We start from the raw sequence: 15,446 nt of genomic DNA on the forward strand, positions 1-15,446 counted from the left end.
TGGATTGGAAACCTGATTTCTAAAACTAATGGTGAAGATTTGGAATGAGCTGTCAGACAAAGCAGATTCTCTTTATATATGCTGAATGGCCACTATTGGGCTGGGTTCACACGACCTGGTCGGGTTCTATGTGGGAGGCCCACAGTGGATTCTGGCTGCAAGCACGGCCGGTGACCCGTGTGTGAGACCGGCCTTAGAGGTACAAGCTGCTTAACGGTTGGAGTTCCCCTGTATGGAAATTAGACACTGTCCACCAAAGTGCAGCATAAAAGCAAGCGAGCAAGTTTCTGTGGATCAGTTTCAGTGTGAATCCATGTTAGAATGGTAAGATTGAGCAAAGTAGGCAACTTCCAACAACCCATGTTCACTGATGCTAGACTAGCCAGAACTAGTTTTTCAAAAACTGCCAACCTTCCGTGGTTTTCTTGTGCAACAGTGTTGGGTACACCAGCCTTCCAAAAGTAACTGAACCAAGAATCAAAAGTAGTATTTACATGTGTTAGCACTTAGTGGGCCCTCTTTTGGCCCTAAGGACATTAGATACTCTCCGCCACATACTTTTTACTAATATCCAATACGCTTCAGCTGGTATTTCCCTCCATTCATCCTGCAAATGTCCAGTAAATTCTCTGTTCCAATTTGTCCCAAAGATGTTCAGTAGGGTTCAGATCAGAACAGTGTACAGGCCAGTCTAATCGTGAAACATCCACATCCTCAAACCAAATAAAACAGTGTTGGATTTGTGACAAGGCACGCTGTCTTGTTGGAAGTATTGCTGACCATTCCCAGAGTTTTACCACATTGTCAGCAGTACATTATGGTCTATAGAAGGTACATCTCCATGTTCATGTTTCTTGCTACTACAACTAATGGACCAAGACAGTACCATGTAAAACATCCCCAGACAATAAGGAAGTATCCGCCATACTTAAATGTTGGCACTACCGACTTAGGCAAAAGGCATTCTCCAGGCATCCTCCACACCAAAGTACAGCCATCTGATTTGAAGAAGGAGTAGTGCAATTCGCCACTCCATAGAATGTTCTTCCATTGTTAAACCGTCCAATGACTAAACTCCTTGTACCATTGTAGATGGGCCAGAGAGAACTTGCCAGACTTTTGCAGGAGGATTGGAGGGAAACACCTCCAGAAGCGTATCAGATGTTAGTAGAGGATATGCTATGACAGTATACAATATCATTCGGGCCAAAAGAAGGCCCACTAAGTGTTAACATATGTAAATAAATACTACTTTTGATTTCTGTTCAGGTGTCCAATTAGTGTGGGTAGGATAGTGTATATTAAGAATGGTGTGATCAAGGGAAAACATCCAGAAAATAGGATCCTGTGGATGCAAACAACTCATCAAGGAAAGGGGTCAGAGTAGGATGTCAAGTATCACTCTCACAAACCAGCAATGCACAGTCAAGAAAGTTGCAACAGAATACACTGCTTGTGTTTCAACCAACATATCTGAATGTACAATTCATTTTTCCTTAGTTCAGATGGGCTATGACAGCAAACAACCAGTTCGAGTATCACTGCTGTCTAAGAGAAACAGAAAAGCAAGACTGTAGTGGGTAAAAGAGCGCAAAAATTGGATCACTAAGCAAAAAATAACATCGCCTGTTGAGACAAATCCAGATTTATGTTGCACCATGCTGATGGGAGGGACGGAATTTGGCATAAGCAGCATGCATGAATGAACCCTTCCTTGATTGTCAACATTTTAGGCTGGTGGAGGTGAATAATGGTTTGGGGCAGAGGCATAACTTTAAGCTTCTGGGCCCCAATGCAAAACCTTTAACAGGGCCTCCAACTATAATGCTTTATTCATAGTACTGGGCTCCATATATGGAGAAGAGAGGCCTTATGGGCCCACTAAGGCTTCTGGGCCCGGATGCAACCGCATCCCCTGCATCCCCTATAGTTACGCCAGTGGTTTGGGGAAGGTTTTCCTGGTACACCCTGGGTCCTCTGAGATCTGTGTATGAACTCCACACCAAATTGCTGTTGTTCTGAAAGCCAAAGGGGTCCAGTGTGCTACTAGAAGGGGGTCTCTAATAAAGTGACCATTTAGTGTACGATGACACACAGACAAAAAAAATGAAAAGGCGGGCAGTGCTTCTGGAGTGGAAGAGGCATGGAAGTTTGGAGACAACGGGTGCTGCCATCCTAGTGACAATACATAGCTGGCGGGCTATACTGCTGTCAAGTGCATGAAAAAGAGGTTTAGAAACAAAGAGTAGGATCTTGGAGGGAACCACAAAAGGGATAATTGACTAGGAAGTGATGAATAGTGAAGAACTTAATTAAATGCCAGCATGTGATGCGTTTCGGGGGAAAACAGCCTATTTCTCAAACAGCTGGAATGTATCGCTGAAGAGATATCAAATTGAATGTCAGATGGAATAGTAGATCAGCAAATCTGCTCTGGAGAGGTATGGCGAAGGATGGAGCAGATCTGCTGATAAGTCACAACTGACGTAATACCATGACCCTGAGATCCATTGTATACTATTCCATTTGATATCTCTTTAGCGATAAATTCCAGCTATTTGAGATTCAGGCTGTTTTGCCTCGAAACGCATTACATGCTGGCATTTAATAAAGTTCTTCGCTGTTCATCACTTCCAAGTCAACCATCCCTTTTGTGGTGCGCGTCAAGATAATAGTCTTTTTCCTGAACCTCTACTTCATTTGGCGTATGAGGACTCCTTACAGTGAAACATTGTCTATATGCTCCAATACAGCATTCCTCATGGGCAAATAATCAAGATATATACTGAGAATAGCGGCTTAGCTTTAGCCAGCAATCTCTTTCGAACACTGCTCCATCTATTCAGCTCCAGCCAACGTCCACATTGACTTTACACAAAGAGAATCTCAGCTGTCCGTAGCAAGCCCCGCACAAGACTCTTGGCCATGAGAGATGAAACAACTGCTCTTTTCATAAGATGCTCTATTTGTTATGTTTGTCTTGAGAGATGTGAGAAGATATTCATTCTATCTGGAGTATGCACCTGGCAGATTTCCATTTTGCAGTTGCTTGACAGCTGTGCCGTGCCGCCATTGACTTTCTTTCATATGGACATCACACCCTCCAAATAAACGTTATCACTGACACCCGTTCAACGGCCGGAGATAAAGGCAAATGCAGAGACAACGCTGTAGTGTTTGACCGATAAGGAATGAGGTGGATGGACAACCGGGCAACAGTTTTAACTTCTGATATGCCTAGAACTACAGCATCTGCATAGATCATCTGTCAATTATTGGAACACTCCAGGCAAGGCTGATGTAGTGCAGTGCATGACATTGGCAATCTCTAGTCCCTGTTCCTTGAATCAACATTGAATTTTGGAGATAGGATACCTTTTAATGGCTAGCAAAAAGAAATGATGGCTATTTAGACTAATAACACTTCTGAAGAAATACATGAATATATATGTATGTACGAATGAACACACAATAGCAGAGACATGGTGTGATTAATTTGCATTTAAAAAAGAGTAATTAATAGAGTGAGCTGAAGAGTAATGTCCCATTTGGACGGGATGACAATTGCACGGGCACTGATGTCACCGCTGAGGTCGTTAGCGCTCGTGCAGAGTGTTTAGACAGGCTGGATCGCGGGCTTCTTGCTCAGCGCTTCACCTTTTATGGCATTTCTGACTAGGAATAGCGCGGTCTGAAGTGCTCTTATTGCTATCAAACTACTGAAATCCTCAAAAGCCATGACGGTAATATGAACAAAGCATATATGTCAGTGCACTGTCCTCTTACAGCTTCTATCTGTGTATGAGTGTACATACAGGGGTAGCTGTCAATCACTGATAGGACCGCCCATTGGACCTCCAAGCTCAGAATAAGTAGATTAAAATGAGTAAATTACAAGTTGTACCAAATCTTATTCCTCAGTACTATACACTGTATCAGTCTGCTCAGCTTCTCCTGTTCTATAGAAGACTGCCAGCAGAATGGACAGCATTTTCAAGCTGACAGGTTCTATCCATATTGACTACAAAGAAACCTCAAGATTTTCTTGTTTATACATAATAACGGCAATTGAATGTGCGTGTCCACCTCCTTCCATAAAATTAGTTTTATTTGTGTTTTTTAAAATAGGACCCCAAATAAAACCATTATAGGACAAGCATGCAATGACTTCACTGGGATAGCCCCAACATTAAGTTGATTTCTTCTTTTCCCTACATGAATGTGCAACCTGGACCAGTTGAAGTGAAGCATATGAGGGAGGAACTATGGCTGAGCTCACACTGCGTTATTTGTCTACGTCCAACAAATCCATTATAAGGTTTTGTTTGATTACACGAAAACTGTATTCAACCGGAAATTATGACCTATCAAGTAGTGTAACTATAGGGGTCGCAGCTGCAACCCGCTCCCTTACCCAGGGAGGGCTGAGTACCCCTTGCCACTGTACTAGTAAAAACCATCACCAGGAATACCCTCTACAGCTCGACTCCCGCAGAACAAATCCGCATCTTCTGTCTCAACTTCCTTGATTCACGCAGCGCTGCTACCTAGGCAGTCCGACTCCTGATTGAGTGAAAGAAGTTGTGACCTGAGAATGGGGGGAGGAGTCGGACTGCCCAGTTAGCAGCAATGCGTGAATCAAAGACGTTGAGAGCGGAGATTCGGACTTGCGGTGTGGGGTCAGGCCATGGAGGGATTTGTCAGTTATTAAGAGGCACTGTAGGAGCACAGAAGGACTACTGTAGACTGTGTAGGGGCACTACTGTGGGATGCGTGGGATCATCAGGGCACTACTGTGGGCTTACCAGGGGCCCTACTGCGGGATGCGTGGGATCACCTTGAGCACTACTGCAGGATACGTGAGATCACCAAGGACACTACTGTGGGATGCGTGGGCTCACCAGGGGGCACTACTGTTGGAATGCGTGGGTTTACCAGGGCCCCTACTGCATGAGACCACCAGGGGCCATACTGTGGGATGCATGGGGGCATAGAGACGGGCCACTATGGGATGTGTGCCAGCGAAGAACGACCACTATGTGATATGCGGGTGGTGTAGAGGGACTATTATTACTTTGTGTAAAGAGCACTGAGAGCAAAGACTAGCATCAGGAAGGGGAAAGTGTGAAAAGAAGAGTTATGGCTAGAAGTACTCTCTGTAGTGGTCTTTGCAGGGATAGAGAAGAAAAACTAAAATGGACATCACAAATCCAAGAAGATGTCCCCTGTGATCACTGGAGGTACCTGCACTGTAAATGCTATCACTGTATCACTGGTATCTGACTATCATATACTGAGTGCATTATTTAGAGGTACTAGAGCTAATCTACTGTATCTGAGTCCACTATGTAATTAAACATGTCTTATAGATATGCGGTCTTTGAGTTTATATATTTATTTATTACTAGAGAGAAGAGGGGGGGTGCATGTGCCCCTAATCTTTTAAGGCTCTCAATATCTCCAGGCTCCTAGTGCTGCATCGATGGATCTCTTAAAAGACCGAGCAATACAATGGAAAGTCTCAGGTGGACCACGGTTAATGACCATGAGAGCAGGCGGGAGCCCAAGCTGACCTTTTGCACCCAGGCCCATGAGCCTCTAGCTATGACCTTGGAAAGATTGATTGACTGCTATGAGACAAAGACATAACAGTTTGCATCTTTGATCACTGTTTGCATCACTACAGTCAATGGTTCAGTCATGGCTTCTGTTTGAATACCATCTTTGGATATTTAAATAAAACCCTGGGACATAATAAGAATGCTGTGTGAACCCATCCTTAGGCTACAGCCGCTAGCGTAACTATAGGGGATGTGGTTGCACCCGGGCCCAGAAACCTTAGGGGGCCCATAATGCTTCTCTTCTCCATATAGGGAGCCCAGTACTATGAATAAAGCATTATAGTTGGGGGCCCTGTTACAGGTTTTGCATTGGGGCCCAGGAGCATCACGTTGTACCTCTGGCTACAGCCCCCTCCCTCCACCCCCCCACACAAAGCTCTGCAAAGTGTTGTACCATTTTGCACAACCATCCCAGGTTAGTGCACCACCACAATATACTATTATATACCTGCTGTAAAATGTACAACCATCCAGCCTATGGAACGCCATCTCTCCATGCCATTAATCAGCTCCTACTAGTCTCTAGGGACTGTGGTTACCAGAATACCAGGAGTTGTAGCTTCATAGCCAACCAATTCGACCAACAATAAGGGCAGCAAGATACTTACAGCAGCCATAGAATTAAGTTCATCAATGTAGAATTCAGGCCAACTTGTAGCACTCTTCTCTTCTTCTTGGTCCTTAAAAACAAAAACACATCAAAAATAAGTTTTAACATACAGATGTCTACCATGGTCTATGGATGAAATAAGCAGAGCACACAATACAATCCACAAATCCCTCTGGATAGATGACAAGCATGGAAGCAAGAAATCCCCTGACCACCATCCGTGCCCACCCCCCTTTCCACAACCTCAGTGACCAAATTTGGAAAAGCTACACAAGAATTAGAGCAATATCATGAACTACTATATATAAACTAACAAGAAGAAAGTCTTGAAGATGAAAAGATGCCCTTGGAAGACCTGCAGAAGAAAGACAAACTGTATTCTTTTAATGAATTGTCACAACTGGTTTACATTTGAAATGAAAAGCAGGAATAATTACGTTAGTCCTCGAGTGAACATCTAAGAAGCATGATTTATTAGAAAAAGGGAAATATGGCTGACACATTGTTCTGGAGTGATGGTCTGTTGGAAACAGAAAAGACACTGTCTGCAGAGGACACTCACATCTGAATAAGGAAAATTAAACAAATAAAACACAATTTTTGCTTGGTAATGACATTTTGCTCCTTTGTCTACATAAGCGTGTATTTCACAAATATGCCCACTTTTAGAAAAACAGCTCTTTATATGGGTGTGCTGCCTACAATGAGCTCTATACACCGAATGATCACTACATTAAAACCTACTCAATGATGAGTTTGTCTACCTTTTTGGGCGAGCATGGCTTTCAGACATTGAGTATGGAGGATGCTCACTGCTTCGTGGAATCCGTTCTCCAACTTGACCCATGCCCAGTGCAGCAGCTCCATCAGTTGGTGCACATTGTGCGGATAAGTGGGAGCAGATCTCACAGCCCTGTCCAGTATATCCCAAACATGTTCAATGGGGTTACAGTCTGATGAGTTTGGGGGCCAAGGCAATGTAGAGAATTCACAGAAGTGTTTCTCCAACTACTCCTTTGTGATTCAAGCTCAATGACATGGAGCGTTGTCGTGTTGAAAGATGGCACTGTGGTTGTGAAAAACGTCCTGAAGATGCGGGTGCAGATGGTCAGCTAACAGGTCCCTATAGTATTCACCATTCAACAATTGTGGCATGATGACCAACCAACCTAAGACACTCCCCAGACTAGGACACTGCCACCGCTCGCCTGTTGATCCCCAATGATAAAGTCATGGTATGGGGTTTCATGTTGTTTACACCAGATGCGGACCCAGCCATCCATCTGGTCCAGCAGGAAATTGGACCTGGCCCTCCAGATAACCTTCTGCCATATGTCCAAGGTCCACTGACATCTTTGTGGGATCATCAAGGGGTGGCCTTGTTGGTCTTCGGATATTGAACCCCAGTCCATGCAAGATACATGCATTGTCTTTGGGGAAATTTGTCTAACTTCACCCCTAATTTTACTGCTGGGTCAATTGTGGCACGTTGTTGCTGAGATACCAGATGTGTCACCAGATGCTTGTCTTTAGGATCACCCACTTTGTGATCTTCTGTCAGATGTCCATCCACAGTTCAACCAGTCGGGGTACACTCTCGATACCGTGGTTTGGGAACAGCCAACAAGTGTGATCGTTTCAGAAATTCTGGCACCACACCTCTGGGATCTAAAAGCACTACTCACTTGATAAACTGCTCCCAGTTTCGGTGCAGCCGCCTTGGTTCAAGCCTCTTAAGTCCATTGCCATCCATTCATGGCTCACATAACCACTGCAGCAAATACCAGACGTCAGTTTTGATGCTACAGCGGTAACATGATTGGACCAGGCTGGTTGCATTGGATGGGAATTATTTAAAGGGTGAGTGGTGTTTGTTCCTTATTTCAGCTCATCCTCTGCCTAGAACCTTTAGAAGACCTTCAATCACTGCTCAATAAAACGTTCTGCACCTTTCTGATATACTTTGTGTCATCATTTCATACATCTAGTTTCTGCCAGTACATGGAAACTCTCTTTTTGCAATCACAGGCTGATAAAGCCGTCCTGTCTAGGGTGTTTGTTACAATGTATCAGTGAGGTTAAGAGCCATTAGGCTATGTTCACATATGGCGGGTTGGACACAGATTTTCTGCCCGCACCCTCCTCATGGAAAATCCTCTGAATTTACATTTATTCAAACGAGTAAAAGTGAACGATATCGTCCGTTCTAAACGCAGCCAACGACGAATCGTTCATTTTTGCTCAGCAATCATTTTATGCTGGCATAAAAACCATCGTTGACTAGCTCGCTTATCGTTCAGTTTAAACGGCACTTGTTCAGTCCCGCTCATCTGCTTATACCGCGAATGTCAAAGACGGGACGATTCTCATTTGAGTGAGCCAGCGATGTATCTGCCTGTATAGACAGGCTCTACGAGAGCGAATAAACTAGCGGTGACATCAGTTGCTTATTCACTCGTTCAAATGAGAATTGGCTCATCTAAAAGGAACCTAAGGGTAGTCTCACACAAACAAATTTTAAGTGCAGAATCTGCGATCGACGTCCACGGTAATCAAAAGGCATGTATTTTTGATTTTTCGTTTACACCCATGGGAACAAATTATGTATTCCGTGAGCGGAAGAAAATTCGCAGCATGCTCGATTTTAGCGCAGATATCAAATGGACGGCTCCCATTGAAGTCAATCGATGCAAGTGTTCCGTCGCCCATACACAATTAACACTGAGTATGAGTGGCAGAGATGCTTGCAACTTCGAAGGAAAAGCCGTAATATAGGCTGAAGGGGAGAGAGATCATTCTTCTGCGCGGACCATGTGTATAGCGTACATCCGAATGGAAAAATGCTTGCATCTGCGAATTTCGCAATTACTTCCGCTGCGGAAATCATAATGTGGAATCTGACCTGCACGTGTGAGCCCGGACTGGCATCCAAGACATAAAAGAGTAGACCCGCTGCTGTTTATCACAGATTACCTACACTGATACACTCTAACAAATCCAACTTGTGAGCAGGACAAACCCATTAAAGGCATGTCTGATAGCTTTGGAATATAGATCTTGCATTCAACCCACTGATTAGGGAAGAGTAAAAGAAATATAGCGATGAAGTGTAAGCGGGCACGTCCGGGTTAAACTATCTGCAATAAATGGTCTGTGCAGTACCACGTTACTTCATTATGTTCACCCATTTTCTGTCATAACTCAGAGGCAGTACTCAGTAAAAGTCCAGCCGTCTGCACCATGCAGGGGGGCGGTAATATCTGCAGCTCATCATTAAGAGAGATGCCTTTTACAAGCCCATTAAACTGCCCCAGTAGGTCTGTTCCATGCAGTTAGGTGGCACTGCTTACACAGCGCTATACACAAGTGTGATGACCTTCATCTTCATGTCCGGGATGTATACAGAACTCTTCTCATGTCTAAAGTTTAGAACTCCTATCTTTCATATTTTTTTCCTTTTGCTGCATTATGATGTGTTTTTAGATTCAGTTTTCTCATACAATGCTCCAAATCCCCATACAAAAGATATAAGGTTAAAGGGGTTGTGCAAAAATTAGAAATTATCCTTGGGATAAGGATAAGTATCTGATTGGTGGGGATCAGACTACTGGAACCCCCACTGATCTTGAGAATGGGTCCATTGTCCCACCAAATGAATGGAGCAGCAGCTGAGTGTGTGCTTTGCAGCTCTGTTCATCTCTATGGGAATGCTGGAGGTAGAGGAATACTTCTTGTACTTGCCTTTCTACAACCACCCCACTGCATTGGATTAAATGCAGCAGCAGTGTGCATGTTTGACCTCCACTCCATTCACTCAGGGACCTTCAGCACCCCAGTTCTAATGACCAGTAGAGCTCCCAGTGAGTAGACCCCCATTGTCCAGATCCTTATCTCCTATGCTGTGGATAGGCATACCTTTTCTTTAAGGCTATATATTCCCAACGCAGCGGAAAATCGGCACCAAAACGCAAAGCAAAAAAAAGTAGTCAAAAGCTGCAACATTTGGTGTGGATTTTGACACATCTTTTGGTGCGGATCTGTATCCGATTTCACCATTTTAGTAGAAGGTGTGAAGTCTGCTGCGGATTTACACCACAATCTATACCAATAGTGCAGATTTTGAACACTGATTTTCTGCTGCTGAAAACGCGCACCATTTCTACTATATGTGAGCATAACCTGAAAGAGTTTTCCAGGACTAAACTTTTGATGAACTATCTTTCAGGATTGATGAAAGATCTTTCAGGATAGGTCATCAATAGTTGATCGGCGGGGGATCAGCTGCTCGGGATCCCCTCCAAGGCGCTGTGGAGTCTTCTCAGGCCTGTGACTTCACTTTCATTGGTCACTGGGCCGGAGAGCAGTTCAGTCTCATTCAGGTGAATGGGACTGGGCTGTCATACCAGCCACAGCTACTAGATTATGCACAGCACTGTGCCAGCTATGGACTGAAGGGACATCAGGACGCACCCTAGTTAGAGCACCCTAATTTAGTGCCAAAAAAAACCTTTAGGGCAAGTTCAAACGTAGTAGAATCAGTACGAATCTTCCACAACAGAAAATTCACACCAAAATCAGTTTAAAAACTTCATCCTTGATGCAGATTTTGATGCTTATCTGGAGAAGACTTCACCCCTTCAATTGAAAGAGTATGTTCCCATGCAAAGCAATTTAGTGCAAATCCACACCAAAATCCGCAGCATATGTCGCACAGTGGATTTTGGTGGAAGGAAGAAGTCTGCTACAGATCTGCATCAAAATCCTCACCACTGATGCAGTTATTCTCTTTTTTTGGATCTGCACCAACTCGATTATGTGTGAAAGTACTCTTAAAAAAAGACAGTGTGAGCCCCAAAAGCCAAAACTATGGGCTTGTAGGAGCTGGTATGTTACGTTCAGGTGTATCAGTCACTCTCATAGTTAACTACTTCGTCATTCTCCCACGGTCTGCCCAAAAAGCCACTGCTTGTTATATACAGTGGACTACTTATGTGCGTGTTCATAGTGACAGAACTAGTCCTCCTGGTTAGAAGTGTAAGTATAAGTAGTCCACTGTATACAAGGAGTGGTGGGAGGGGAATGGTGAGGAAGTTAAGCGTTAGCGTGACATCACTGGACTCGGTGTAGAAGCTACTATGATAGTCCATAAATTTAGTTTATGGGGTTCATAAAACTTAGTGTCCTCTTAAATCATAAAATTCTGGCTGCAATCAGCCACCACTAGAGGGAGCACAGATGCTGTCTTACTATAGAATTCGATGTAGAAACTATACACCAAGTATCTAAGTTAGTAGGCAGTTGAGCAGTTCACAAGGAGAGGCAAAAAAGGAAAGACTGGCCATGAAAATAGATATTTTCCATTGGTGTGTGAGCACAGGAGACATTCTTACCGCAGCACATAATTCTTACTCTGCATACGTCTGACGAGCGTATGAAGAATCAATTTCTCAATAGTTTTTACGGAACAAGCAATACTGCCAGTCTGTCGCACCCCACTTATTCTGCCCAATCAAAACCCACAGCGCCAGACAGCAGATCATTGTCTTGGACCTGGAGGGCATCCAACAAATACATTTTATATTATTTATAGCAATTGTTTTTCTACATGCAGACAACAATATATAAGAACACTTGTTCTAGATTTTCCGGTTGGCAATGTGATATCATCATTGTACCATGCTTACCTTCTTTTTGCTGCAGTATATTTGCCATTTCTTTTCGGCTGGGAGGGCAAACATGGCTTCTCTGTGCTTGTCTGTGAGGTCCAATTCATCCTGGAAAAAAAAAAGAGGAAAAACTATATATAAGGCTTGTTTTCTTGATATTGAACAATTTGTCATACTACATTACCCAACATCCTGGGGAGAAGCTTCCACAAATACAAGCAGCGCCTCACCGGGAACATTACTGTCTGACTTACAAGTCAATGTCAACAATTAAATTGTGCGAAGCAATGCAAATAAACGTTAGTATATAATACAATATGAAAGAATAAGCTAAAATCTGACTAACAAAATTACTATTGGGTGAAATCCAATAAAAACGGATTATTTATCCATCATAGATATGTCAGAAGGTTAACAAAAATGCATTCCATGATCTCAGACCGTCACCAGTTTGCAAACTAATGCTCATCTGCCATGGAGCCATTATCAGGACTTCCTGATAAAACTAATGTAGACTCTGAGAGCTGCAGTGTAAAGCATGGGGTAAGGGAGGGAGTATCAGGCTGAGTCACAAGTCAGATTTTAGACCATCTAGAAACGAACAGTACAGCCATTACAGCTACCATAGAGGAGGTAATAATAATCTTTATTTGTATAGCACCAACTTATTCCGCAGCGCTTTCAAGCATGGGAGAAATGCAAACAATACAACAATTACATGAGATATACAATAAGTTTGAAGCAAATGGGGTGGGGGTGGTACAGTAGGTACAAGGGGAGGAGCGAGGCATGGGGAACACAGGCAGTAGGGGATTTCATGTGGAAATCAGATATAAGAAAGCGAACGGGGTGGGGCGGTAAGGAGGTGCAGGGGTAGAGGTCGTATGTGCTAAGCAGGGTGGAAGGTGTGGAAAGTAGTGATGAGCGAGCATACTTGCTAAGGGCAATTGCTCGAGTGAGCATTGCCCTTAGCGAGTACATGCCCGCTTGAGAGAAAAGGTTCAGGGAGCGGCGAGGAACGGAGGGGAGATCTCTCTCTCCCTCTCCCCCCCCCCCCCTTCGGCTCCACCTGCTCACTGCCGCAACTCACCTGTCACCTGCGCCGGCAGCCGAACCTTTTCTCTCGAGCGTGCAGGTACTCGCTAAGGGCAATGCTCACTCGAGCAATTGCCCTTAGCGAGTATGCTCGCTCATCTCTAGTGGGGAGCCATAGGGAGGGGCGGGGGACTAGGTCAGGGGATTTGGTATGCCTCCCTGAAGAGGGGCGTTTTTAAGGTGCGTCTGAAATTTAGTGCATCTGGAATTGTCCAGATGCCATGGAGTAGAGCGTTCCAGGGGATAGGTGCTGCTCTGGTGAAGTCCTGGAGGCGAGCATGTGAGGTCAACTGAGTCACATTGAATTAATACTTAAAAAGAGTACATCCATTTGGGACGTATTGTGGTAAAAAAAAAAAAAAAAGTTTCACAACCTCATTTGAAGAGGTGAAAAGCACAATTCTGCAGCACAAATTGACATGCTGCGAAATAAAAATCTGCGCCAAGGGTCAATTTACGCTGCAGATCTTTTCTAGCGTGTGGTTGAGATTTCTCGTCATGCACTGAAATACGCTGCAGATTTTCTACATGCAAATGCATGGTGGAAAATAGACAGTGCATACACCGCATGAAAACATCCTTTAAAGCAGTGTTTCTCAACTCCATTCCTCAGGACCCCAAAACAGGCCATGTCTTCAGGATTTCCTTAGTATTGCACAGATGATGTAATTATTGTCAGTGCCTCAGACATTGCTACCAGTGTTCTTACTATAGGCCATCTTGAAAACATGACCTGTTGGGGGTCCTGAGGACTGGAGTTGAGAAACACTGCTTTAAAGGGTATGGTCACACATGGCAGAAATATGGCACATTTTCTGAAGCAAAATTGGCTGTACCAAATCTGCAGCATTTTATAGTGCAGGTATTTTAGTCTATCCAAGATGGTCGATGCAATCTTCAGAGTATCTAACCCCCATAGTGCATTGGTAGTATTAGACTACTAATGCACTATCTGTTCTCCGATTGGCCAGTGCTGTTCACGTGATCAGTGCCAGCCAATCAGAACAGTGCACAGTGTGTTGTAGCAAGACAGAAAACTGCAGCAGCCGTCTTGGCTGGCTGCAAACTGCGACCAGAACTGGTGGACCGTACAGACCGTAGAGAACAACAAGTGCAGGTAATATACCCTCCGCCTCATCGGGTCATGCAACAAAAAAGGTTACCCTGAAATTGGAGAGTCGCTTTAAACGTGCTTATCCAGCACCTTATAGAAAGATAATTACTATTACCACCATTGACAAAATCCTTCCCCTTGCTCTATAAAAACGGACAAAGATTTCGCATGGCCTTCTTATTTTAGGAGTAAATGCCCTTCAGCCGTGACAAAGTGGCCATGTGCAACGTGTCCCGGTGAAGGGTGCACATAAAAGAGCTGTTCTGTGTTCTGCTCACGAGACGGAAGAAGCCTTCAACACCCACAACTCTTTGAAAGCATCTAATTTCCCAGCTGCACCTTCCCATGCACATGGCAGGTAAACATGAAACAGACGGCTCTTAATATTTCATTACCTGCGCTAAGTTCTGAAGCTGCTTGGCTTTCATTGCCACAAATTAGCAGCAGATGCCCGGGCGCTGCGCTGCCCTTTTGAAGTAAGAATAACGCCATCAGCTGCTCTTTAAAAGCAAAGGGGAAAGATATAAATTATCCTCAAACAACTCCGTATAGCACCAGACCTAATGGCCCATATTAAAACCTGTGCCTTTTGTTATTGTCTCACACGTCACCTCGGACCCCGTAATTATAGATTGTGAGAAAAAAAACAATCACCTGGGGCTTAAAGGGTTTCTCTGTGATTTAGGCAATTAGAAGAGGACCTGCCAGCTCTCCTGACACATCTAGTTAGTAAATCCATGTGTTCCGCATGAAATAATAATTCTGGAACATCCTTTCTTAGAACTCTGCATTGTGCCGTTCCTCTGCTGTTCCTCCTGGAAATGCGAAAGTTAACTAATAACTTTACTCCTGTTTCTTAAAACGGGCACATAGGCTTGTACCTCCGGGCAGCTAAGCCTGGTACTGCAGCTGGTCCCATTCACTCGTGTGTGTGCCAATGAGTGTGACTGGGTAGACAGAACAAGCCAGGACAGCAGACTCACTAATGCGATTGGTTATTAAAGCTGTGATATGTATGGGAACTGGTGAATTAATGAAATTCTTATTTCAATTCTAAGCGCCAATTCACACTGGCGTATCTATCTGTGTGCGCTACGTATTTTTTACTGACTGAATATGGACAGCACACGGGCCCATTAAAATAAATTGGTGTAACCAGACTTTTATGCATGCCCATGAAAATCTATGGGAGCGTAAAGATTGATGACACATCCGCAATAAAAACAGATGCAACACAGACCAAAACTGCATCCACCTGTGTCAATGAGCCCTGGTCAATATAATCAGAGACCCCTGTGAGGAGAAGGGAAGGTTGTGAGACAAAGCAACGCTCTCGTGTG

At 44.0% G+C, this 15,446-nt stretch overlaps 1 protein-coding gene across 5 annotated transcripts in view; it reads right to left on the reverse strand.

Moving 5' to 3' along the window:
• DAAM1 (dishevelled associated activator of morphogenesis 1) overlaps positions 1–15,446 on the reverse strand; it is a 188,686-nt gene that overhangs the window by 78,316 nt on the left and 94,924 nt on the right. For all 5 annotated transcript variants that reach the window (XM_066608225.1, XM_066608227.1, XM_066608223.1 and 2 more), the window contains 2 exons: positions 11,916–12,005; positions 6,230–6,301 (listed from right to left, as the gene is read on the reverse strand). In XM_066608225.1, coding sequence (XP_066464322.1) covers positions 6,230–6,301; positions 11,916–12,005 — 162 coding nt within the window. The remainder of the gene's footprint in view (positions 1–6,229; positions 6,302–11,915; positions 12,006–15,446) is intronic.

Source organism: Eleutherodactylus coqui, chromosome 6 (assembly GCF_035609145.1).
Source record: "Eleutherodactylus coqui strain aEleCoq1 chromosome 6, aEleCoq1.hap1, whole genome shotgun sequence".
Lineage (NCBI taxonomy): Eukaryota > Metazoa > Chordata > Amphibia > Anura > Eleutherodactylidae > Eleutherodactylus > Eleutherodactylus coqui.